This window comes from Diachasmimorpha longicaudata, chromosome 5 (assembly GCF_034640455.1).
Source record: "Diachasmimorpha longicaudata isolate KC_UGA_2023 chromosome 5, iyDiaLong2, whole genome shotgun sequence".
In the NCBI taxonomy this organism is placed as follows: Eukaryota; Metazoa; Arthropoda; class Insecta; order Hymenoptera; family Braconidae; genus Diachasmimorpha; species Diachasmimorpha longicaudata.
In genome coordinates, this window is record NC_087229.1 from 10,280,681 (window position 1) to 10,307,156 (window position 26,476).

Here is a 26,476-nt window from a genome sequence, read left to right on the forward strand (position 1 = left end):
TCTGATAAACTTCCGGTTCACGAAATGGCCTAGATTCCGACGGATTGGAGCTTGAAGAGGATTTTGATTGAACGACGATTTCATTTAGCCTGATATTGCAGAGAGTAGCAGAGCATAACTTTCACATGATGTATTTTTAAAATTGAAGAACAAATGAAGAATATTAATAAAAAATTTCATGTTGTCGTTTGCCAGAGTTATGACTCTCATCTGAGAGTAATGTGAGGTATTTTTTTCTCATATCTTGAGTAGCTTGAAGTTATCACCATCATTAAGACGGCATATGACGGTCACGGGGAATCTGTGTCATGAAAAAACTTCATGAAATTGTGTTAAGCTGTAAAAAAATCCACGTAAAAGTTGTGATGAAAACGCTTGAAATTTTTTAACAAAAAAAAATACAAGAATAAATCCACCCATCCTCCCATGACCTGCGGCAACGATTTAATCTCGAGGAAATAAATCTCGAGTGTTGAATTAATCGGGGCCTAGTCGTGTTGATGCCGTAACAATGTATCGAAGTGATTGAAATCTTGGGGAATAAAAAGCTCAATGAAATATGCAAGAGTCGAAAAGTCAAGGCTTTGCCGTGATAATGGTGAGATTTCTAGGCATTCGGTTTACCCAAATTCGTCGGGATAACCACATTCCGGGCAGCGTTTCGTCGGCGATATCAAAAGAAAATCTCGAACCGCCGGTATCGCTTGCCCCCACCACTTGGCATTCTTGCTGGCCGAGGAACCCCATTGGTGGATATTGCGACACGCCCGCTATTCGCCCACGTGGTATACTCACCCTACGGTAACCAAGTGACGGCTGGGCCACGCCTCACCTCCCCTCAGGAGCCACCCCCGCCCCGGCACTCAAACGGAAACTGGGTCAGGCAGGAGGAGAAGCCCCGGTCGAGTCAGGCCGAGAGACTCAAGAGTCGACGAGGTTCGAGTTCCGCAGTCCCGTGATAACCACCCCGACGCCCGTCCGTCGTTCTCCCTCGTCTACAACGATATTTCACACGCTTTCAAGCGGAGAAAACGCATCAGGTGAGATCATCATACTCTTTCCTTTCATTTTTTCTGTTTCATCATTTTACTCGGAGAGAAATTTTCCTGAAATGGCCTAGTAGACGTACGGGACAAAATTGCAATTCATTGGCTGGGGAAATTCTAGTGCATGAAAAATAATTTTTCCAAATATTTCTGGGAAAATTTCATGTTAATCCGGAGGAATCTAATTTAGTCCCAGATTTTTTAACAGGATAGCACTGTAACTTTTGTTCATTATTTTTTGACTTGAAATCAAATGTCCAGTGCCGGCAGGGGATTTTTATTTCTTCTAAATGTTAGCGTGCGTTTATTGTTCCGTGTTAGAACTAGAAATTTAATTGAACTACTGAATCCCGCGCAAAATCATCAGTCACTACTTTTCACCCATCAATTTTCGCACCTAATCTATTTCACCGATAATTTATCGAAATCTTCGTCAACATGGGACATATCCTGGAGGCTACTAAACCCAAAACCTGATAACGCTGTCCATGTTTCGGTGGCCGTAACGACCCCTTGCTGAACGACCTCAAAATGAGAAAAAAAAACCGCTTCGTGAAGCAATCACTTGCGCAAGCCTCGGAAAAACTGAAGCACATTGTTATTGTTGACTGTTGTAGGGACTGGCGAGGGGAAGAACATCTGAGACATGGACAATGTGCAAATGATCGGAACTAAAATCACCGCGATCAAGGAATACTTATATGTAAGGCCATCGCATGTCATTTCATTATCATTTTCCCTCTCTTTATGGATGTCTTTTGTGCTTATCATAACGCACCTGTACGACTTGCCATTTTTTATTCTGATCAGCACGAATGAATGAATTTTTTTGTAGCGCGAGCCACAATAAATTAATCTCGTCAGTTAAATTTCATAGCGTCTCGAATATTCCAAAGCCGGAATTCGAGGCAAATATCACTTGTCCTTATCCCTCACGGAATATTAGGACAATTCTCGAACCTTCGATAAACGAAGGTATATAAACTGGAACACTACCCGACACAGAGAGTCTAGTATATTCCCTCGATGTAAACACATCTAAATACGATACCGAGTTATAATACAATACAAGCACCCGAATCCCCCACATTTTTTGTAGTGGACAAATTGAGATAGTTATTTTTATTTGCAGAACTTTGCACGGACCCACTCACCGACCAGACTCATGAGTGCCGAGAACACTTACTCCCTGAGCAGGGAGCACACCAATCTCAAATATTCCGGTGAGTCTTTAATCGAAACTTCATTAAATCTAATTTTATTCCCAAAAATTGACATGTGACATTGGCATGATGAGAAAACTTCTAGTGTTCTTTTTTGGGGGTACAATATTACTATTTTCAATTTTAATAAACTCAGACAGAATGAAAACACAATGAGGGACTATTCTCAATCGATAGTGGCGACAAAATAATTCAATTCCAAGAGCAATCGCATAAGTAATTGTCATCTACCCAAGTGACTGAATAAAATCTTTAGTGATGAGATTTTCGTCGAGTCCCAGAGTCCCGTCCAACGACAATATTGTCCTGATTTAAACCGGCGGATTGGTGGCCGTCGGGTGCCGCAGAATTGGGGTGCATAATAATTGAGGATTTTGGCTTTGGCTCCGAAGGCACTGAGCATCAAAGTAGCTCGAGTGGCTCAGAACAGATTACACGCCACAGGGGAGTGAGAAAGGGTTTTCCGACTCTTCGTGGGCCACTTATAGTCCCCTTGTGTTTTGATATTTGCTCGCTGACAAGTGTCAGGCGGTGATAACGGGTGCGTACGTGCCTGGTCGATCGGCGTGCCTCAAATTTTACGAAATCAATATCAAAATTTTAACGCCATTGACACTTGTCACGTGACGGAGAATTCCAACGTCAAATCAGCAGTGAAGCGATAAAGCAATTCCAATCCATTTCAATCTCCTCCGAATTTTCGAGAAACATGTACAACTCGGAGGGAGATGGCATAAATTGATTGGATTGCGAGATGTTCAGGGAAAAGTGGGCCTTAATCACAATTCACTCGGCTCATTTTTATTTATGTGGCTCCAGTTTATTTATGCGTTGATTTTTTTTATGAAAAAGGTCGGCAGGATACTGGCCGTAGCCATAAATTCCTGTTCTAAATCTGCTTATAAATCCAAGGTACTAGTAGGGGGATAACTGCCCCCTGGAAAACACTGTAATTACATTTGTAGAGGGGTTTGGGGTGAATTTGTGACGTAAGAAAGAATATAAATAGCCTGGCTAATTGCTATCTCAGGCGCAATTTTTATTAAAAATCAAGAAAGATTTTACTGCAGCCGATGTAATATTCCAGCCGTTGATGAAATATCCAGAGCATAACCGGTGAATTTAATACCAAATTTTCTCCAAAGTCCGTGAGGAAAATTTCTGAGAGCTCTATCTGACGCAATTCATTGAGAAAATAACGGAGATACGAAGAAAAATCAGGACAGCCTCTTGATAAGTTTATGGGTGATAAGGATAATTCTCAGAGCATCGGAAATTCCCCCGTGGATTGAATTACGGTTGAAGCCCACAATTCAGTCCTCCCTCTTCTCTTCTTCATCGTCATGAATGCGGTGGTTGCTTATCCGTAGGATCGCGGTAATGGAAAAGAGACTAGCTCTCATGAGAGAAGGGAGGCCTGCCTACACCAAGTCTTCGGATACTTTATAGTTTGCCTGTGAAAAAGGGACAGCTTAATCCGCCAAGGATTTACCCCCGGAATCTGGCCGGAGACTTCTCCCGGTCTTCTTCAGCATTTTGTCTTGATGTTGTTTCCTTTTGGTCCAGGCTTTTGTTATTTTGGTTATTTTTTTTTGCAACGGCCTCGCGAGGATGCCGACGAGCCTGACTCATGGCTGACGAGATGGATTGCTGGATTATGGGAGAATGACGGTGATGAATAAGGATGGTGTCATCCCACCAAACAAGTGAGAGTGTGTCAATTTAGGTCTATACTTTCAATTGTTTGATGAGGTGAAATCATTCCAATGGTTTTCAGCTTGTGAACTACAATTATTCATCGGGGAGGAGGACCAATGGTTTTTTAATTGCCAACAGACTAATTATGCACAGCCATTTTAGTATTGGAAAGTGTCTGGGTTCCGCGGAATCTCGGGGTTTCCCCAATGTTCCCCAATGAAAATAAACATCTGGCTTGCCCTTCTGCTTTCAGATATCCTCCCCCAGAACATGCAGGGGTATCCAGCGACGAAGGAATTCCTGATGAAAGTCGTGGACATTCTCCTCGACTTCATCAAATCCACCAACGATCGGAACGCGAAAATCCTCGATTTTCATCATCCCGCTGAGATGATGCAACTCCTCGATCTGGAGATTCCAGACACTGGGTTACCTCTCCAGCAGCTCCTCCTTGATTGCGCGACTACCCTCAAGTATCAAGTCAAAACTGGTGAGTTATAGAATGTCTAGAAAGTCCAGTATATTTTTTGTTAACAATTGAATCGATTCTCCGCTTCTGAATTTGCGATTCCCGAAAAAAAAATAAAAAGATAACAAAAAGTCATTTTTTCAGCGGTAATCCTTCTCCATTGGCGATTATTCCCTTCAGATAACCCCTTGAAAAGCACACAAGCCCCAAATAATTACATTCACTTTTTTTTCTAACAGAATAATTTTGATATAAAATAGGCGCTTGTAGCTCCCCCCTGGCGACGAGCCGAGTACGCGATAAAGCGCATAATTTCATATTCAATTTAGCATACGCCCGCACGGTTGTGTAGATAAGGCGACCGGAGATACACTCATCCCCTTTTTGCGCGTGGCCCCAGCATCCCCTTTCCCTTGAAAAATATAACACGAGCATTATATGACTATGATAAATGGCGATGGTGCCGCGACTGACGGGAAATGTTTGACCAAAAAAATCTGTCGAGTGGCGGATTTCGGTCAGCCGGGTGAGGCGGTGGAATACGAGCAAACACATTTCGATAATCCTGAGAAATGGTTTTATCTCTTGACATAAAAAAGAATATGTGTATGTTTAATACGAATAAATTTCCCCATGCGAGGGAAATGTTCAGTGACTAGTAACTAAAACGAATAATTGCAATCAAATTAGATTGAATTTTTCACGATTGAAATTGCATAAATTTGCCACAAAGAGTTCAGACAAAATTTTGTTGTAGTGTACTGCAAAATTAGTCACGATTTCCTCGAAAACTTTTTATGCAGATCGTTTCACCGTGGAGTATTGTCTTCCAGCTCGATCTCCACTGCTTCCAAAGACCTCTTCATTGACTAGAAGCAAGTATTTTGTCCGTGTCACTTGGCTTCCGCATAACCATCACCACCACCACCACCACTAGATAACGAAAACACCGTCTACTTGGTTATGTGAAACTGTCCCAAGTCCCCAAGACCCACTCGATATTCCTCCACCTCCCACGCCGGAAGTCGACCGCAAATCCCCACCCCCCGGCCGACATCGTCCGCCCCGGTATCTCAACGAGATTCGATTACCACGTTTGAATGGGATGCTAATGCACAATGCCGTCAAAACGCCCGAGTTGTCGGGAAAACACCGGCACATCAGAGCTGAATCGAGGGAGAAAGTTGCAACAGAGGAGCCAAAACAACTTTTGCACCACAAGGATTGATATGAAAGGTGGGGAAAGGTCCCCCCAGCCGCTTCGTCGGCATCACAAAACCTCGTTATTAGATTACGTACCCTCCTGGAATGCCAACCCCCTTCCGCTGGACTCCTTTGTACGAGTCAGACCCTGGTTCGACGGAGCCCCTGTTTTTTTCGAGGGGGTATATTTCACTGATTTTTTTTTTCATCTTTTTTACGATGCCAACCCCTCGCGAGATGACCGGAGATTGCGGTGAGGACAATGAAATCACCAGGGGCATGATAGGGATGATTGGCAGTCTGTTGAGGTGAAAATATATATTTCTTATCGGGTAGTGATAAGGGGGCTTTATGGGTCGTTTGGGGATGAAGAATATAAAGTGTTCGCAACGGAGACACTTTCCAAATCCATTCGCTGATGTTTTTTTAATATGAGAAATTTAATCATGAAACAGTGAATTGTTTAACTGAAGTTTGGCTATTGGTCAGTTTTCAATTCATCCCTCTCACATGCGCAAAATTCTCATCAGTCACGTTTTGCCCCAGAAATACATAAAAAATAAGTAATTTTTATTGAATATTTTTCTCCGTGTGGGCTTTTCCCTCGACTACGAAGCTCTCGGTGAAAATATGCCTCACATCCACTCGATATATTTTCTCCTGACGCTTTTCGAGCTCCACGAGCGTATGAAAAATGTGGCGTATGTGCAACTCACCAATTTTACCACTCCTCCCCACAAATTTTGTTGAATACCGATTACGCATGTACGCCATAATTTTCGTTGCACATATTTCTGATGTAAACCATTCAAAAATTACCGGCATTCATTCTCCCTCATTCCATCGATTAAATTTATCCGCATCCATTGATTCACAGTAATGCCACTGAAGTTAAATAAGTTCTTCCAATTGAAATGATTTTTTATCGCGCAAATCACGATTCCAAATTGAATTTGAGAAAAAAAAAGAAAAACACTTTGCGACACTCGCGCAGGCAATTTATCCTGGGGGATAGTAAATTCAATGGGATCGGTGTAATTAAGAGCCATTTCTACACGATTTTGTCCCCCTCCCTCCCCCTTCTGGCAAACTGCAAAGGGTCGAGGTCTGGCGTAACAGTAAATAGGGGCTCTCGGGATACACTGGGGTGGCACCCAGGGTTGTGCAGCCACGTTTTTCCCCTTCTCCTTCCCTGCATGACTGGATGAAACACACATTCACTCCGGAGGCCTCACAGAGAACGCTACACTGGTGGAATTTAAATTGGTATTCTAGTTTCACGTGCGTGCTTACACTCTGGAATTTGTCGATATTTTGACGACGTCACGGTTAAAGCGAACCCTCGAGAATTCACCCAAGGAGTTCCTTCCATTTTTCAGCCTTTTTTTTCGACTGCAGCTGCGGAACAATTTTACACGCGTTGAAAGTTCGGGCTTATCCCCGTGGAATTTTTTGGGCGTGTTTTGCACTGGGGGTAGGGAAGTGGAATTCCATGTTTTTCTGGTGAAAAATCCTCATGCACTTTGGAACGATGATTCTGCAAAATGCAGGTGGCTTACGCCTGTTCATTCAGCTATTTTTTATTAGAAAAAATTCCGCTTCATGGTCCGCTGACTAAAATCTAAATTGAAAATGGAAATTTAATTTTTGAAGGACCATACGGGGAGAAATTGCCTATAAATCTTCTCTCTTGGTTATGGAAAAACCATTCTTAAAAATATACTAAAGTTCATTATTTTGTTATAAATAGTAGTTGAATATTCAAGACATTTTTCAATACTGCTTCTGTCGTTCAGGTCTCCATACGTCATGATAGAAATAATAATCCACAGCTTAAATAGTAATCGTACACATTCCTCTCAATATGGCATGATGGATGATGCAGTATTAGCGTTAAGTCGGGGTTACACACTCCTCTTCATACAAATCTTGAGCCTCTAATTTATCACCAACTTCGAGTTGTGTCTGCGACAGGTTACCCAGAAGCCTCATATTCTTTTCTCGATATCCACCCCAGTGTCCCTTCCCCCAGACTGCCTTCCTGCTCCCCTTCGCAAAATGCTCCAAATTAGTCGAATAGGGCAATTCAACATCTTTTAATGTTTACTGTCGGGGATTCCTGCGACATGTCCAAAAATAATTTTGTGGGTTTGCCATTGATGAGATAAATACTCGTCTTTTATTACAAAAATACTCTATTCCACTTTTATTTTCCCTCGGTCAATTTTTGAAGTCTCACCCCAACGCCGAAGCTTCGAACCGCACGTTCCAACAGCGACTCCATTCCCCCCGCCGTATATTTTAATTTCTACCCCCGACTCACCCAGATATTGACACGCAACATTAAAACTGAAACTCCGATTTGTAACGCGTATTCCATGGATTTGAGAGCCTCTGCAAACAATCTAGTGGTTCAGCGACGCGTGTGACGCGCAAAATGCGGGCTCTCCGGATCATCGACCCTCGAGCCCCTCACTGCCCTTCCAACGGGTGTGCCCCATCAGAGATCAGTAGAACAAGTAAAGGAGGAATGAGGGGAGGCACATCTTGAAGTAGTAACCCCTCGTGTTGGACCGGACGCGTGGCTCGAGTCACCGATCATGATAATTGCGGATATAACGCCACGACAAACAGCGGTACACCGATACTTTCACTATTTTATTGTACTTTGGGGTGAAACAAGAGCTTTCTGACTGCCAGTCATCCCGCAGGACTTACAATCCAGTAGTACAAGAATTCTTTAGTAAGAAATGGGTGATTTCTTCACCCAAATTCTATTTGACAGGCCAATTGCTCTCTCCTTAGGAGAATTAAAATTAAATTTCTTGAAAAATTGTCAATTAAATTTTGGGGGTTTTGCCCTCGAATTATTTTTTTTTTTGTGAATAAAGGACCCAATTCGTTTCTTCGCAGCTAAATATAAATTTGGCCACATGAATGACGCGAATCAAGTGATCAAAAATCATTCGGTTCGCTGCACAGACGTCTCCTGCACTCGGCAAATCCCACATTCGTCGCAACATATCGTAAGGGGAACAAGAGCCCAGAATCCCGGTCCCCCTGTAACAAGCAAACCCAAACGTCATGCGTCAATCAGACTGGTAACTCCTGAAGATTAAAACGCTTTGTCGAACTAATACGTCCGCCTGAAACTCCACAACTTTCTCGTCCGGAATCCCCTTGTTCCCCCGAAGAACTACAAAACAACGACCAGATATTTCAAGTGCCCTGACGGAAATGAGTTCAATCTCCTGAAGGATTCCGGAATCTGTTTGAAGAATCAGTTTCCTTCGCGAAAGACTGAGAAGAAAACGAACAACGCAAAATAACAATTCCACGGGTACAAATAAATTCCACAATCTCGGATTGGATTTTTCCCTCTCACAATGGGCCCTATCCTCGCATTCGCGAAAATATTTTCTCTCTCGCAATGTACACAACTGCACACTGGTATTGCACGAGACCTACCCTTCTCCCATTCAAAGAGGGGTAGTACCCATCAAACAGAAGCATTAGGCTTGATCCGAGTGCGATGTTCATCCGAGCGGATGACAACATACTCTGGGAGCAGGCTTAAAGCTCTTTTCGTTTTCATCTATGTACCTTCGACCTTTCTCGCCCTACTCCCCCATTCCTCTTCATATTTCCCTTTAATTCCCACACTCGTGCATCCTCGTACCGTTTGATGGAGCAAGTGACTCTGGTGGCATGTGTTCCTCATGAAAGTTCACATCTTCCGGTGTTTCCATTCCCTCACGGTGTTTTGTTATGTCAAAGGCAACACGCGAGTTTGAAAATATTATTATACGATACGTCCCCCTAGAAAGAATAAAGCATTGACGTCAATGCTTTTAATCGCCAGCGGTGATTAATTAAACCGGGAATATCAGCTTTTCTTATCACGTCCAGTCAAATTGTGCTAACATTATTGCAACAAGACAAAGAGTTCAGGAGAGGAAGTGCAACTATAAAGACACTCGTCCCGTTGCTCATCACAACCAAGACATCTCAGAACAATTTTCTTCACGTCATGAAGTTCCTCACTATTTTGGTTGTAATTGCGATGGCTATGGCAGCTGTCAGCGGTCAGTGCAGAGGACGGCGACAACCGGTTAGTCACTTATATCACCGAAAATGTATAATGCGGTGCATTGTCAATTAACTTTTGCATCGCAACCAAAATACAAATGGATCCTATTACTGAAGATTCTGATGAATTTGTGATAGACCCATATAACGTACAGGAAATTTACAATAACGAATTACCGATGTCTGATTGAATTTGATCTTTTCAGTGTCAAACCGATAACGACTGCTGCAACTTCGCTTGTCGTGGGCGTAGTAAAATTTGCGCATGTACGTGGGAATAACTATTCATTCATGACAACTGTGTCAACAATTTAACTAATTATATAATCAACAAATTTTCAGAATTTTCGGAGTGGATTAATTCCTGTCAGTCTTCAATGAAAATCGGCTTCTGCGGCAACTCAATTTATTCGCAATACCCAATAAAAATATTTTCAAAACATGAGAAAGTCTCTGACTCTTCTGTACCGATTCCCAATAAATTCAAATGAAAATTATACGTCGAAATAATTAATTATCTCATTCACTCCTATTTTTTTCATGGAACTGTCTTAATTACACCAGAATGTCTCTCATCCTAAATCATGTCGTCTCGAGGATTTCCATTAATAATACTCGTAACATCGCTGTCATGGAACGTGTAATTACTCTGAATATTCCGGAGCTCCCTCTGATTAATTGTGATGATGCTGCACTAGTACACATAGTAATGTGTTACAAAATCTGTCGCACTGGTTGAATGTAGCAGCTTTAGCTAGGATTATCTAGACAGACGTACAGATTTTTTGGAATTTTTTGTTTAAGGACATCCGCACTTTTTCAACCAACTGTCCTGCGGTCTGGATCTGGTCTCGATGGCCGGAGAATGGTTGACCGCCACCGCAAACACCAATATGTTCACCTACGAGATCGCACCTGTTTTTATTCTCATGGAGCACGTGGTGCTGGAGAAGATGAGGGAATTGATTGGCTGGAATACTGGCGATTCTATTCTCGCACCGGGTGGATCAATCAGCAATCTCTATGCATTTCTGGCTGCCAGGCACAAAATGTTTCCTCATTACAAGGAAAAAGGACTCTCCGCCGTCGGTGGACAACTTGTCATGTTCACTTCTGATCAGGTGAGAGTCTTGCAATCGTTGCAGATAATAATTAATAATAATATGATTATTCATTTCGCCTTGAAGTGCCACTACTCTGTAAAATCCTGTGCATCCGTGTGTGGTCTTGGCACCGACAACTGCGTGATGGTACCCAGTGACGAGCACGGCAGACTCATTCCCTCAAAACTTGAACAGCTCATCCTGGAGCGCAAAGCAATGGGACATATTCCATTTTTTGTCAATGCAACTGCTGGAACAACCGTCATCGGTGCATTCGATCCAATCTCCCAAATCGCCGACATTTGCGAAAAATATAATCTCTGGCTGCACATCGACGTGAGTAACAAAACATTTTAGTCATTAGCATAACCGAAACTGTTGGTTCCCAACAAATCAGCGAACTAGGGAAATTGTCAGATTGGATTATTCAAAGCCCGTGTGGAAAGCTGTTGAACGGATTTTCAGGTGGAAATGCCAAGTGCCTAAGAGTATTATCGTAAATAATAAATGTGAGAAGACTGGAGTGGCGGATCTGGCTGCTGGGATGGGCCAAATTGTTGGGGAATAGTGAAACAGCAGATTAAAGTGCTTTTCACCATTCCAGGAAAGTGGGCATTCCCATTCCTTTGCTTTTTCAATTAAATCAATTTCCATGACGCGAACCTTGAACCTCGTAAAACTTCATGATTGATCACGGGATTTTTATGGTGTCATTAGGCGGCGTGGGGTGGTGGACTCCTTCTCTCCAAGAAGTACAGGCATCCGAGACTGACTGGCATCGAACGGTGAGTGCGTCTTTAGACTTTTCTTCCAAATGGGAGTACAAATCTACACCTTCTGCGGGACCTATCTCCTCTGATTTATTGCAAGCCATTGAACAATTTATACACAAGCCGGGCTATATAAATGATACATCGAGGAGTGCAGAGGTGGTGTAGTCATACTAGTGAATAGTTGCTAAAGCAGACTCCTATGGGAACAGAGTGTGCCATTCGGGGCGAGTTAATCCCGGACTTTTATAGTTTATTGGGGCTTAGTTTGATGGAGTCTCTTGGAAAAAACACTCAGGCTCGCTCAGGCCCCTTGCGTTTGAGCTTAGCGTTAATAACAAAATCAATACATATCGGTTATGTGCACATTCAGTGCCGTAGATGACTTTACATGTGAATGAGAATTTCGACGGACGGTAATGGGTTCAAGATGCGAAGGGCCTTTTTATTTTTAGAGAGTGATTTTACGGAGGGAAAATTCGTGGAGGGTTGAATACTGATTGAGGGATGATGAAGGACTATCGTAATCCGTGATGTTTATGGGAAAGGAGTGACTCTTGTCTCTGACACATGCCAACTTTCGCATCCGTGCCGACACTATCGGGCAACCCTCGGGCACTAGCATTGGACCACACGCTGAGGGGTCAGAATACGGGAATGGGGATGAGCAACGTCTGCTGGCGATGGGGCTGGCGAGATTAATCCACGATTTGCATCCACGCGCATCTGTTCATCCCCTTTCCGTCCCTCTTTTACAATACTTGGGATTTTTTTTTGTGATTTCAGGACAGAAGATGTAGAAAAGATGCGATGATTGGTTGAATTGATTTTTTTCCTTGTCAATGAAAGCTCCACTTTCAGAACAAAGATCACAAATTCCACAACGAAGTCGTTAAACGAAAACGCCTCGTTGTTGAACCCGCGAATCAACAATCATTCTGAATCAACCCCCTGAAAAATCTCCTTAAAATCCGTCTGAAAATTCCCGTCAAAATATGCCCCAGGCCCTGTCCGCTGTACCCTCACCAGAAAATGAAAAAAAAAATTTTTCGCGCCGCACTAATTGGTAAAAACCTACTTTTCGCCTCGAGTACAGTTTTGATTAAAAAATCTCTCGGTATTCACGAAAAAAAAAAATCAAGTGTACATATAAAAGTGAGAGAAGCGTCTAGTGTAGTTATCCGACGGGCAAAACGCAACAGCTGGATCAGTTCCCCGGAGCACATTTACGGAGGAACAGGACTCTCCTCTTATTGACGCCGGCAACGTCGTCCTTTCGCTCGGCGAGGCTGAAATAAAGCCTCCCCTCCCTCAATGCCATGGGTGCCCGACAATGCCGGATTAAACTCACTGGTACAAAGGACGTCAGCGTCTGCTATGTTCCGGGCTCATTCTCCTTCCTCCTCAATTTTTTTTCCACCATTTTTTCACTCTCTTTGTCTGCCCCCTCCCCCTCGCCCTCTTCTATCCTTCTTCAACGCGTTGTGATAAAGTCGAGAATGATTACTGGTAAGAGCCGAGTAAAGGCTCGAGAAAAGAAAACTCCAGGGTAAAGTTCAAGGTCTATTCTATTCCCTCATTTGCAATTTATTCATCTTTATCTTTTTTTTAGTCCTTTTCAGCCTTTTGCTTGTCTTTTACCTTTAACTTGGATTGTTTAAAGGGACAAGCGGTAGCCATATTGTTTTGGCACTCCTTTGGACTAGTTTATTGCACAGCATGAACAGAGAAGTCGAAAATTTTTTATAGGAAAATTCAGGGAAATTTATTGAAAGCTCAGTGGGAGTGAAATGTGCATTTTCATTGTCTTGATATCACGTCAGTCGTGAATGAAATGGCCCTCTCTAAAGTGAATTTGGAGGTTCTTACCGGCAATCCAGTACTATCGACTTTGAGTGCCCCCTCGGGGTAATTAGCATTCAGTTGTGGGGGGTAATATATATGGTTCTCGCGGGAAGGCTTTGGGGTTGACACCTATAGCCAAATTGGAGTGGGTTGTAATGGGGTCGAGGACAACTGCACGCGCCACACCCAGATGCGAATCCCATTAATCACCACCCACAATTTCACCCACTAAAATCAAATCCACGCGCTTTCATTGTCGCGCGAAAAAAAAGAATAATTTGCACAGCAGTCGTCAGCGTGCGAAAATACTGAGCCAAAACCACTGGAAAATTATACAAACGTACATGGATATGCAAAAAAAATTCCATTCAACTGGATCATTGCGAAGTATCACTACTGCAAAATTGTGGGCAATTTTCAATATTTAATTCAAATATTTTGCGGATTATACATTGAAATGATATTCTCGGTAATTTTATTAGACAAATTGATGGAGTTTAGGTATCACTGAAAGAGACATTTACGACAGGGATATCACACTTGGATGAACAATGGGCTGGCTATCGAGAATGTAACTAATGGAGTGGGATCTGCGTGAGACATGGAAACTCTTATGCCCTCATCTCACGATTCTCATGAGGGAGGGTTGCCCAAGGGGTAGGGGGGATGAAACTCTTGAGGTCTCCAAGTGCCCTTCAGCATCATCCGCAGTGCCTCGTGAAAGGGCCAACTGCTCGGTATTCCTGTCACTTGCCATGTATCGATAACATTTGTCATAAACATGTCATTGAAAAGTACACAATCATCGCGTAATGTTTCTTTCTAAAGAAGTAAACTCTTTCGGAACATTCCGGACTTATTTAGTCAGGGAAATAAAAAATTCTCAAACATCGAACAATGTTTGTAGAGTTGTTTAATTTTTTAATCAATTAACAGTGTTTCATTTTTGGTAAATTTGGAATAATTTATTTCTAGATCCTTGTAAATAAGAGGAAAAAATTATTGGTTAAAAATTAGTCACCGAATTAATTATTAATACTACTTTGACAAGTTATTTGTCTCGTACTACAAGAGCAACACAAATTTTCACTCATAGCATTACCATTGGATTAAAAGGGTTGAAGATCTAACCACGAGGGTGTTTTCGAATAGCCACCCAGGGTTAAATCCATTGCCGCAGCTATGTATTAACAGTCCCCCTTGGTCTCAAATTGATGGGGCTAGCATTACCCAGCACTTGGGGCCCATTTCCCTTTCCCCCTGTGTGCAATCCCATGGGGCTGATTTGAACAACCAGCTGAGACACCTCGTGTCGACCTAAATCACCTCAGATTGACGCTCTATTAACTTCATCCCTTCATATTTTCTTCATCGTCAAAGTTATGATGATTTATATAAATAAATATTGGAAGAAATCGATATTAATTATTGCAGAGCTGACTCGGTTACCTGGAACCCCCACAAGTTGATGGGCGCCCTGCTCCAGTGCTCGACAATTCACTTCAAAGAGGACGTAAGTAATAAGAAAAAAATGATTTAAAAAGTCGACAAATATCTAGTGAAAAATGAGTGGAGGAGATTCATGATTTTTACTGGATACTTCCCTGCAATTTTTTTTCTCTACCTCTTTATAATAATTATAATAGATATGAAATCGTCGATTTTCGGGCTGGCCCGGTACCCTAAAATGAGCAAATTTTCAATAGCAAAATAGAAAGGGCGGAAATTCCCGTACATTGGTGGAATTTAATTAAACTAAGAGATAACATATGTTACCCCGAGATAGGGCCTTGGGACGACTCACTGTCGGAGGGTTAGGCTCTCCCCCTCTCCGGACGCCTGTGCACGAGTGTAGTTATTGCTAAACTCCCACCCCTCATCATCAACCCTGCCCTGGAAAAATTCACCCCCAACGGGATATTAAAATTCCGTTCACCGGCTGTTGCACGACTGAGAAATTTTTTTTTTCTTCTCCGGAGGGTCGGAGCGAGAGACAGTTCGACGTTATTGTTTGTCATATATTTCTGCCCTTGACATGACTGTCGTGATTTTCGTCGGCTCCACAAGTCCGTCAAGAAGGGGACGGACAATGGAGCCCTATTTTTCAAGAGCTGGAGCCAATTCTCCTACAAATCTCCTTCGTAATCATTTGTAGGTGTTTCCTGCAGAATTGCGGAAATTCGGTATCAGTTGGGCGCCATTTTCGGAGGGACGGTGTGTAACCCGATTTCTGTATCTGATTCGCGAGATTTGCGCATGTGTGGACATCCGCCGGTATCGACCGGAACTGGAGCAGGCCCTTCCGCGAGGTGCGCAAGCGGTGCCCCTTTTATCCGTTTTGTATGGATCGGTGAAATATATGACTTTACAGAGCTTTTTGTGCTGCTATGACCGTGGCCCCATGGTATATCCGAAGGATAATGCGACCTCGATTTATTCGGATGGCTTTCTTCCGAAATGGAACATCACGCGCAGGCGATTTTTTTTATGCAGCTCCTGAGAAATAGTTCGCTACGATTTTTTGATGTTCATAAAAGAGTAAAATTCGAGAAAAATATACCAAGAAAAAATTACGGAAAAGTCCAATAAAAATCAAAAGTAGTCTCTCCATAACATAAACCTATAGCGTTCTTGTGATGATCACCAAAAAATGATTCCAAACACTCAGGGCCTCCTGATCAGCTGCAATCAGATGTCGGCGGAGTACCTCTTCATGACTGACAAGCTCTACGACGTCAAGTACGACACCGGTGACAAAGTAATTCAGTGCGGTCGTCATAATGATATCTTCAAACTGTGGCTGCAATGGCGTGCCAAGGTACATAATGTGTGGGTGACTCATCATGTAATTGCAGCACAAATAGTCTACATGAACCATGAATTTTCAGGGCTCGGACGGATTCGAAAAGCACATGGATCGCCTCATGGAACTCAGCGAGTACATGGTGAAGCGCATTAAGCAGATGCCGGATAAATTTTATCTCATCCTGGAGCCTGAGATGGTTAATGTCTGCTTCTGGTATCTGCCGACGCGAGTCAGGAATATGCCTCATAATGCTCAGAGGGAAAAGATTCTCGGCGAGGTTGGTGAAGCGATAATAAAACTGGTGTCATCATAATAAACATTTATCGAGATTGTTTTATCCCCTTCGGAATCTTCTCGTCGAATCGTTTTACATTTCCAGTCTACCATTACGAGGAACTGACGTATTTTCCCTGAAGAGGTGCTTCTCTGACTTTATCCCTAAGAACCCACGAACCCTTTTCTTCTTTCAGATCTGCCCAATCCTAAAAGGCCGAATGATGGAAGCAGGAACTCTGATGGTGGGCTATCAACCCGACGACCGTCGGCCAAACTTCTTCAGAAACATCATATCAAGTGCCGCAGTAACAGAGGCTGACGTTGATTTTCTTCTCGCCGAAATGGATCGACTCGGCCACGACCTGTAAATCTGCCCCCGAAATCGTGTACAAAGCTTAACCGAGGACAACAACCATGAATATTGAAGTAAGACATATTTTCCGTGAAGCGCTCAGATGCATTAATTGCTCACATATCAATTATTCAAGAAAAATGTTGATACGGTAATGGTCAATTCGTCTGAAATACCTTCACGAACAGCTTAGAGATAGAACAAATTCATAACATTAAGTGTTGAAGCCACTGTTGAGAAAAATCAGGAAAAGTATATAGTTTTAAGGTAAATTATTTAATAGAGTCCACAGCTGTGAAGTATTCTCTTGAGTGGGAGGGAAACGATGGCCGGTCTCAATAACGCTATTTCCCTCTTCATATTTTTTTATTTCGCTCCCCGGAGTTCATTAAAATTTCAATAGATATATAATTGATTAGAATTTTTCAAATTTATGGTGCCTCGGTATTGAATTGTCCTATTACTTAGACCGGCAATTAGTGAAACGACAGTTTTTTTGATGAGCAGAGACGCAGGTGGTTCTGGTTCAGGATTAAACCAGTCCATAATTGCTGAACAATGTATTTAATTGGGAAATTAATTTTAATGAGTACTGCAGGCAAGAGTTATCATTGAACCAGAATGTAATTGCGCGAAGCGAGCTGGCTCGTTCGTGAATGAAATATTTTACGAATTGAATGAGGGATAATTGTCATTTTAAGAGTTTAACATCTAGACGTTGTGCGAGTTACAACGAATATAATCGATTGTTTGCGAAAGTCCGTTCAGAGAAATGATCCGTTATTTGTGTCCAGTATTCGGAGCCGATAATTATTTATTTTGCTGTTGATTAGCATAATTCAAGGGGAAGTACATCATGTGAATGATTGAGGAAGAGTATGTATTTAGTGTTGAAATATTGAACTACAAACAGAAACCCATGAAAGTACGTGCTTATTGGAGTATTCAATACTATTCGTTTCTGTTTGCTTAAGTATTTGTTGGCTATTATATAATTTATGAAAACTCATTGTTTTATATCTGGCAAAGACCAGATAAAATTTCTCGTGGATAATTACTCCTACTCCGATGGAAATAAACAGTGAAAAATGATCGTACAACTTCATAGTTCTCAACACACTCGCCAGTAACTAAAAAATCATATAAAATCTAATGATAATGATGAAAAAGTATAGATGTAATACATAAGAGAATATTCTATATTAATTATGATAAAAAAAAACACAAATATATATGTATTTATGTACATTTATGAAATTAAATATTTATTTGTCTTTTTGTTTTGAGAATCTACGAGACGTTGTAGCGATCGTTGCATTTTAGGTGAATTAAGATCATTTGTAGATGGGCCGTAGTATATGTTCAGCGTCAATTCAACATCTGGTAGATCATTGATTATCGCGTAAATGTAGCTGCTAGGTGTTACTACTGATGAATCATTTCAATTCGTTCATATTAAGTGTCGATGCGTGGATAATTGCACACGTCAGTCCAGTGAAATATGTAAACAATGAACAGATTAAACGCTAACAATTATAATTATCCACGGAAGAGGTGGTATACATATATATCACATAAATGGTGCACGCGAAATAGAGTATAATGGACCGGAGCGTATTTTTAGAGAGACACATCCAATTATGATTACGATACCTGAAAAAGTGACGAGTAAAATAAATAATAACAGAGCTGTCCTATCGTTGTTAATGATGATATCGCAATTTACCAATTTTATCTTGACTAACGGATCGTTGACGTTAGTCACAATGTTGAAGAATTCTGATGAAAGATTATTGTAAAAATTGACAACGGGAATTTTTTTCTTTAACTGACATATCCGATTTGATTTTGGGGATTCGAAGGATTACTTTTGGTCAATCGTCTCTTGATAGTTTAATTATTGGATAGGTATCATTTAGGTGCTTAGCTACCAAGTATTGATACTCGTATCAATTTCATTCTCACTTCATCGTTTTTATTTGAGTGACTATTCACATGTCAACTCAGTTGTGGAGAGGAAAACAGGATAAATCTATGTGAGAGTTTTTATGTATTAAATATTTGAGAAATTTCAATTTTTTCTATTCCTAGTGAAAAAAATTAGGAAGAGATTTACCACAATCTCTATATGCATTTAATCTAATAAAGCGTTTAAATGATTCTTTAAATGTAAAATCTTGAATTATTATTTTTTTTATAAATGAATTTTCTGTACGTCATAGATAAAAAATATTTTTTATTCATTAAAATTAATAATTTGTGAGGTGAATTAATTGTTTCACCGCTTCATAACTGATCTCTGTATCCACATTGTACATAATCTTCTCCTCTTCGTCTTTTACACGCTGCAGTTCTCCCGAGCACCCAGTCCCCTCATCCTACGCACTCTAATTTCAATTTTTCTACTGCTAAGAAGCCCAAAATCGTGATGAAGGAAATTGACACGAGTGGAGGTGAAAGAGTCAATAATAATTTTACCGATTTACCGGTGACTCTTAATATTAGATCAATTAAAATACTGTCAAATTAAAGTATAAGTTTGGTGAGCGAAGCCGCGAATACGATAAACAACAAAATCTCACGTCTTCCATTCGATAAGAGAGATCAATGGTATCAGTTAATCGCATTAATTAAGTAGAAAACATCGTAATGAAGCCCACGTTCAATGTTTAAACCTGTACCCATGATAGAGCGTATGAGTGATGAAGAGGCGCATAGTGTCCGCGAATTTTCGCACAAACGGTGTGCCGATCTGTAACCACTTGGAGTGGATGCGCCCCTTGTGGGGTACGGCGTCAATGCTTGTGTTGTGTCGTAACGTGTATTAATTGACACCTGCTCCATATCATTTCCCAAAGTATTGCCCAGTGTATATCAGAGTGTCTAATAAACAAATGTTATCTCAAAATGCAAATGATTGTTTTTTTTCAAATAAATTATTGTAATTTTATCTCCCCAACATTTGATTTTTTATGGCTTGAATTGGACGAATTTTTTCGTCTTCTGAACTTCCACTGACATTTAAAAGTACACTTAATAATTTTTTTTGTGGATTATATAGTTAATTTAATATAGTCTCATACAATAGTCTCGAAAAATAGAAAACCCGTTTCTTGATCGGTCTGGATTAAACCTGTAAACAGGTGCATAAATTATCTGCAGGCCAGTCGACCTCGACGAGCCCCCGAGTGTTTATCATAGTCTGACGTTGTGGCATTCGGAAAGATTCAGTTTTTATCGTGAAGCGGACAAGTGCAGACGACCAAAATGAAGTCTTTCATTAATTACGGAAATGAGACCGAATTCCCTATCGAGAATTTGCCCTATGGGGTCTTCTCAACTGCTGACAATGTAAGTAATTTCATTTTTATTTTGGCGTCTGATTCTGAAGAGCCTTTTTCACTTCGAAAAATTTAGAATTCACGAGAGGTTATCTGCATTATTTGTAGTTAATGGATATTGATCGAAATTAGTTGATTCTCCCGGGAGATCATATCATTTGGAGAGAGGGTAGACCATTTTTATAAGAATTGGACAAATTGTTTTTGTTCAGAAGTGGACGGCTGTAGTTAATCTGATAAATAATTTGATAAAATTGGAAGTTCATTGGGCGCCATCTTGTGGTGACGAGAGAAAGCTAGACGTTGGTTTTCTCTCGACGGGGCGGTTACTACTTGCCAGTAGATAAAGCCACTATTTGTGGTCTCGCGTAACAAGCGGGAACTACTTGCCAGTGGATGAAGTGACGGTCTTGCGGGTTGCGTTGGGTGGTCCGTTACTACTTGCCAGTGGATAAAGTCGCTGTCTTGCAGGTCTCCCGCGACGGGCGTGTACTACTTACCAGTAGATAAAGACGCGCACTAATTCTTTTCAATATCAGTCTCAGAAGCGGATTGGAGTTGCAATTGGGGAGCATATTCTCGATTTATCCGTCATCTCTCACCTATTCACTGGTCCATTACTGGTGAACAAGCAGGATGTCTTCCGCCAGGAGAGTCTCAACGATTTTATGGCTTTGGGGAGGCCTTCCTGGGTTGAGGCTAGACTTCAAATTCAAAAGCTACTGGGGGTGGAGTGTACGACTCTTCAGGAGGAGCCACTGCGATCAAAGTCCGTAGTTATACCAAGAAAACATTTACATCTTACAAAAACATTTTTACATGGGACAAAAAAAATTGTTTTTATGTCAAAGAATGGTAAAACACCCCTATTACCTTCATCGATATTGTTCTAGAGCACTTGTTCCCCAAGCGTCCGCAACAATGCACATTCCTGCAAAAATTGGAGACTATACTGATTTTTACTCTTCGATTCACCACGCTACCAATGTCGGTATGATGTTCAGGGGGAAAGAGACAGCCCTCATGCCAAACTGGTGAGAGGAAGAATCAAGAATTAGCGAATCACCTCATTTAATATGAATAATGAATCGACTATGTTTGATTAATTTGCACAGGAAATATTTGCCGGTCGGTTATCACGGGAGAGCCAGTTCAGTCGTTGTTTCCGGAACACCGATTCGCCGACCCCGCGGGCAGACACTTCCGGTGGAGGGTGAGGCACCAGTTTACGGGCCTTCGAGGCTCATGGATTTCGAGCTTGAGGTTGCATTCTTCGTGGGTGGCCCACCTACCAATCTCGGTGACACTGTTACAGCATCCAAGGCTTATGATCATATTTTTGGAATGGTTCTGATGAATGATTGGAGTGGTACCATGGCATTTTCATTTATTCATCGATTCTGAATTTTTATTAATGAGTAAAAAAATCAGAGATATAGTCGAATAACTTTCAGCTCGGGACATTCAAAAATGGGAGTACGTCCCCCTGGGCCCATTCGGCGCGAAAAATTTGGGAACAACAATTTCTCCGTGGGTGGTGACAATGGAGGCACTGGAGCCCTTCAAAGTTCCCAACATGGCCCAGGATCCAGCCCCCTTTCCCTACCTCCAGCACCCCCAGTCCTGCAACTTCGATATCAAACTCGAAGTTGACATAAAACGTACGTAATTACTCTTTCCGCACTATTAATCCTCTATTCATAACGCATGAATGATGTTTGCAATGTTGACGGCGGAATTTTGACCTCGCAGCTGCAAATGGAGTTGTTACAACGGTCTCTCGCAGCAACTACAAGTTCATGTACTGGACACCTCAGCAACAGTTGGCTCATCACACCGTGACTGGATGCAATATCAATCCTGGCGATTTGATGGCATCGGGCACGATAAGTGGAGAGGTCAATTAATTTTTCACTCTAAGTTTTCATGCAATTCGTTATTCTAGTAATTATTATAGTGTACAGTAATTTTTTAATTTTGAATTCATTGGAAATCCTGAAAAATTTGTAGTGGTTACACACTAATTTATTTATTTCTCCTTAGTCTGCCGACTCTTATGGATCGATGCTAGAACTCTCCTGGAAGGGATCAAAACCGATTTCTATGCAGGATAACACTACCAGGAAATTTTTGCAAGATCATGATGAAGTTATCATCAGAGGTGAATTTACTAATTATTATCTTATTTTCTTAAGAATAATATCTTCCAGATCATGATTTGTATCAGTTTCAAAATAAAATCCTATTGTTATTTTTTCTTGTGTCCTCACCTAGGCTACTGCATCGGCGATGGCTACAAGGTCGGCTTCGGCCAGGCAGCAGGAAAACTCCTCCCCGCGCATTCCGAGTAATGACGACAGCTTGAATAATGGCAATTGATTTCTATGAATAAAATGACAAATGTATTGTATTGATCAAGTAATTTACCACTCATTTACCCCTTATAACTATGTTTTCGTATCGATCCAGCGGCCTTCGGGTGGGATCAATATGCCAACTCGTCGCATGCAGGCGAGCAGAATAGTAGAACAGGTGCCATGATGGCAGGCGCTCTGCTTCGGTAGGTACTAGAATAATATTTCAGTGTACGTGTGAATGCCTCGTGTGACAGGCTCACAACAAATGCACTTCCATCAGAGTGTCAATGACTCAGTAGTCACGTCTGTGAGTCCCTGTCTCATGTTTAGTTCAAAGCATTTACCTCATGTTGAATCTGTGAGGTAAGGATTATCTCTCACGGTTGTGGTTCAACAGGAGCTTACAAGCTCTGGAGATGACCTTAAATGAACCGACAGCCAGGTGGATTGTGCCTCTCAGTGATGGCAATCATGTGGTTGAGTTTGAACATGGGACTGCCACTGGTAGAAGGGTTGTCAAGATCGATGGAAAGACACTGGTCAACAGGGAATGGATGTTTCGACTAGTTGGAGATGAGGTTGTCATGTTCGGAGACACAAAATTCGTCATTCGAGTCGATCCCATACCAAGTAAGTTGGGGGTACAATATGGAGAGATAAATTTCGCGAGCAATAATAATAATGAAAAAACGAAGAATAACAATTGATCTTAATTTGAAAGGGAGTCGTGATTTAGCTGTGTAGAACAATTTTCTGTGACATCTTGGAGACATCGACGTTCACTTTTATGTCATTCAGATGGAAATTTGGGGGTTGTTGCAGGTCTCAGGTACTCGTACACTCTCTGGGTCAATGGAAAGAGCTTTAAGAATTTTGTACAGTCACAATCGAAGGTTCTAGAGTCTTGGGTGACGAAAATTGGGGAGAATAAGTACAGGATTGTCTTGGGTAAGAATTTAAGAATAATTTTACAAAGTATTTAGAAGGAATGCTGGTGGCATTTTACGTTAACATAATCTTTCCGCATTTTGGAAGAGTCCAGTATTTTGTAGATGAAGAGGAATTTCTAAGAAAAATTCTGATGGAAATTTAAGCGACTCAAATGTGAATTCTTTTCGAGCTTTTAGAAAATTGTTTGAATAGCTAGAACTTTTGTTTAGATAAAACTACGCAAGCAGTCTGGGTCAATGGAGAGCAAATCGATGTAGAGGTGATTACTCTCTCTCTCTCTCTCAGTCTTCCCAATCTCCATAAAAAATATCGGAGATAAATGAGAGTGTGTTGTTTTTAGAACGAATTCATCGATGGTGGTGCCGAAATGCTGTTTCTTCTCGAGGGTTCACCCGCGGTCATTCGATCCTGCAGTTCAGAACAAAAAGGGGCCGGAATAAAGTACATACTCTACGTCGATGGCGTCGAAATTAGCGAACAAAATTTGCTGTCACCGACAGAGTAGTAATATGCAATGATAACTCACACGTGCCTTCAGTGCCTTTGGTGCACTATTATACGACTATCAATTTAAATATGCCACTCATGTATTTTGTATTCACTTGTACAACGAGAGACGACGATAAATTATAATTAATTTAGTGGACATAGAAAATCAAAAATATACGACGAGTCAGTATTTTGTTGTTCAATTTCAAACCCAAGAAGTCACATTAATTAGTAAAATGGTAGAGCACGAGGAATAATTCATTTATTTGACGTACATTAATTAATTGCAAAATAATCCTCAGCAATTAAAATCCATCAGTTTTATTCTGATAGTATTTTTGTAGATAGTCCACCACTAGATCATTAACTAGTGGCTTGATGTCCTTAGCTAAAATAAATGAGCCGTGAGTGAACGAAGGAAATTTCACGACTTCGTGGATGACAGATTGTTGTTGTTTCGGTGACATACGTTTGACAAAAAATTTGATATCCTCATTCGTGATAGAGGGATCACCAGGACCGGTAAATATCGCCATTACAGGCACGTCGATGATACTCATATCGTATTCTGGGGGTGTGGGCTGGCCGTAGTGCTGGAGATTCAGATCTCTCGTCAAGTAATCAAATTTCCGGAATGTTCCTGTAATGAAACAGAATGGCAACGGCATTTTAAAAATTTTCAATCGAAAGGATTGACGACCGATTCTTCGATTATTCAACTACTGTATAAATCAATGTCTTAGGGCGACTGATGCAACTATTTAAATTTACAGTCGTACACTCTCGAATTTAAAATCGAAAATTACTTCTGGAAAGAGAATATTTTGAATAATTACCAGTCAGTGTTTGCTGGCTGTACTGATAAAAAACTTTGGCTGATGACCCCGCTGGATAATAAGTCATCAAACCCAAAAAATTGGCCTGCAATGTCAAATGAATCGATTAAAACTCAATGGTGTCGTATTAAATGTCGCCAATGTCACAAATATTTTATTTGAGATATATCGAAAAAACAGATATTAATTCCCTGTGAAAGTCTGAGCAGTTTTTTTATTTGATTAAAAAATTTTTACACTTAAAATGTTAACGTTAATTTCTAGAATTGTTTGCTCCACTCACTACTTGAAATTGTACTCGATCGTATCCTGCGAGTATGTCCACCAGGCTCTGACACCATTCAAGCAGAGATTTGGTGGAGGCGCAGAAGTAGATGACGATAGGGTTGAGCAAGTTCTGGCTGAATACTTCATAGTCTCCATTCGGCCTGAATATTTGAGGTATCAGGGTTAGGAAAGGCACGATATCCCTCCGACTATTCCGAGTTATTGAGTAGACAACTGGGGCGAAATAGGCCACGAAATCCATTTTTTTGTTATACTCTGGACGATCACTCAGGAGCATGATGTGAGCAGTGGCGCCCATTGAGTGACCAATGAATGATAAAGACGACTGATTAGTCATTTTTAGGGCGAAATCAATCTGTGCTGGAATATCTATAAGGGCACACTCATCCATGCTGATAACAAATAGAGAAAGACTAATAAAATTTTCGATAGAACTTCGATACAAATCCTATGGAATTTTCCATTGAATCCCTGATTTTTTTGTTTCATTAAAATAGCATTAATTTAATTAAAGTCATAAAAGTATTCTCCTCAACCTAAAGTCCCAAAATTCAGGCTCATCAAACATCAGCCTTTCATGGTTCAAACAGTATGTACTTCCTCTGAAATTACCCAACCATACGTCATATCCAGCATCTGATAATTGATATCCTGAAATCGAGAAGAACACAGTTGCAATTTTTTTCTAAATAATAAGATTAACAGCAAAAGTGCGTGAACTCTAAATACAATTCTAAGAATTGAGAGAATTTTTGTGGTACCGAGACTCCTCGGAGAATTAAAAAAAACAAAAACATCTGACGTCGCAATCAATCCAGGCTGAAGCAAAACCACAGGCCTCTGAGTGGTGTTTTCCTCCTCCGAAGAGGAATTCGGAAGAATCCTGTGCAGAGCGAGAATATACCCATCCTCTGTAGTAACATTGTACCACTCTATTTTCCGACCATGAAGTTTAGCCAAACCCAACTGGAATTTCAATAAATTAGCACTCTCGATCACTTGTATCATCACTTTTAATTTGGAAAATAACTCACAATATCGAGTGCAAAGAAAGGCTTTCCACGTCCGTCTTCTATGGAACGGAATTTCGGTGTTCGTGGTATGAGCCCGGAGAAAATTACAGAAGGTAATAACAGGCTTATCAAAAAATAAATCGGTAATTTCATCATTTGCAAGCCTGATGAAAAAATTCAATATTAATTAATCGACTAATTCAGATATTCGGGCTTCACTTCCCTCATTCGGGATCGTATCGCTGGACGACCTGTCTGCACTTCTTAGAGATGACTGGCGAGTGAAACTACACTGTGAGGAATTTCATACTTCACATTTGA

General features: G+C 41.1%; 4 protein-coding genes and 1 long non-coding RNA gene across 7 annotated transcripts; 4 read left to right on the plus strand and 1 right to left on the minus strand.

Annotated features, from left to right (window-relative positions):
- Window positions 1-898: 898 nt before the first annotated feature.
- On the plus strand, window positions 899-19,794 carry LOC135162838 (glutamate decarboxylase). 2 transcript variants are annotated; one of them, XM_064121738.1, is made up of 11 exons: window positions 899-1,040; window positions 1,664-1,749; window positions 2,179-2,269; window positions 4,221-4,457; window positions 10,533-10,849; window positions 10,916-11,167; window positions 11,549-11,616; window positions 14,881-14,959; window positions 16,115-16,264; window positions 16,335-16,529; window positions 16,723-19,794. In XM_064121738.1, exons 2-11 carry the CDS (start codon window positions 1,693-1,695, stop codon window positions 16,894-16,896), a joined length of 1,620 nt encoding a protein of 539 aa, XP_063977808.1. In that variant the 5' UTR covers window positions 899-1,040; window positions 1,664-1,692; the 3' UTR covers window positions 16,897-19,794. The 2 variants fall into 2 exon arrangements, with proteins under 2 accessions (XP_063977808.1, XP_063977809.1); XM_064121739.1 differs by lacking the exon at window positions 1,664-1,749.
- On the plus strand, window positions 8,934-10,225 carry LOC135162846 (uncharacterized). Its single transcript, XR_010299025.1, has 2 exons — window positions 8,934-9,995; window positions 10,071-10,225. It is a non-coding gene; the product is annotated as an uncharacterized LOC135162846 (long non-coding RNA).
- A 249-nt stretch (window positions 19,795-20,043) lies between the features above and the next one.
- LOC135162842 (fumarylacetoacetase) lies at window positions 20,044-22,635 on the plus strand. Its single transcript, XM_064121746.1, has 8 exons — window positions 20,044-20,231; window positions 20,761-20,990; window positions 21,115-21,255; window positions 21,337-21,590; window positions 21,676-21,882; window positions 21,974-22,119; window positions 22,265-22,382; window positions 22,496-22,635. The coding sequence occupies exons 1-8, from the start codon at window positions 20,148-20,150 to the stop codon at window positions 22,570-22,572; spliced, it is 1,257 nt and encodes a 418-aa protein (XP_063977816.1). The 5' UTR covers window positions 20,044-20,147; the 3' UTR covers window positions 22,573-22,635.
- A 99-nt stretch (window positions 22,636-22,734) lies between these two features.
- LOC135162845 (fas apoptotic inhibitory molecule 1) lies at window positions 22,735-24,208 on the plus strand. 2 transcript variants are annotated; one of them, XM_064121751.1, is made up of 5 exons: window positions 22,735-22,781; window positions 22,976-23,208; window positions 23,377-23,526; window positions 23,739-23,788; window positions 23,870-24,208. In XM_064121751.1, exons 1-5 carry the CDS (start codon window positions 22,759-22,761, stop codon window positions 24,032-24,034), a joined length of 621 nt encoding a protein of 206 aa, XP_063977821.1. In that variant the 5' UTR covers window positions 22,735-22,758; the 3' UTR covers window positions 24,035-24,208. The 2 variants fall into 2 exon arrangements, with proteins under 2 accessions (XP_063977821.1, XP_063977822.1); XM_064121752.1 differs by having other exon boundaries at window positions 23,401-23,526.
- A 100-nt stretch (window positions 24,209-24,308) lies between these two features.
- LOC135162840 (gastric triacylglycerol lipase-like) lies at window positions 24,309-26,312 on the minus strand. Its single transcript, XM_064121742.1, has 6 exons — window positions 26,177-26,312; window positions 25,904-26,108; window positions 25,679-25,793; window positions 25,138-25,534; window positions 24,855-24,939; window positions 24,309-24,658 (listed from the first exon to the last, which is right to left on the minus strand). Exons 1-6 carry the CDS (start codon window positions 26,309-26,311, stop codon window positions 24,324-24,326), a joined length of 1,272 nt encoding a protein of 423 aa, XP_063977812.1. The 5' UTR covers window position 26,312; the 3' UTR covers window positions 24,309-24,323.
- Between the last annotated feature and the right edge of the window lie 164 nt (window positions 26,313-26,476).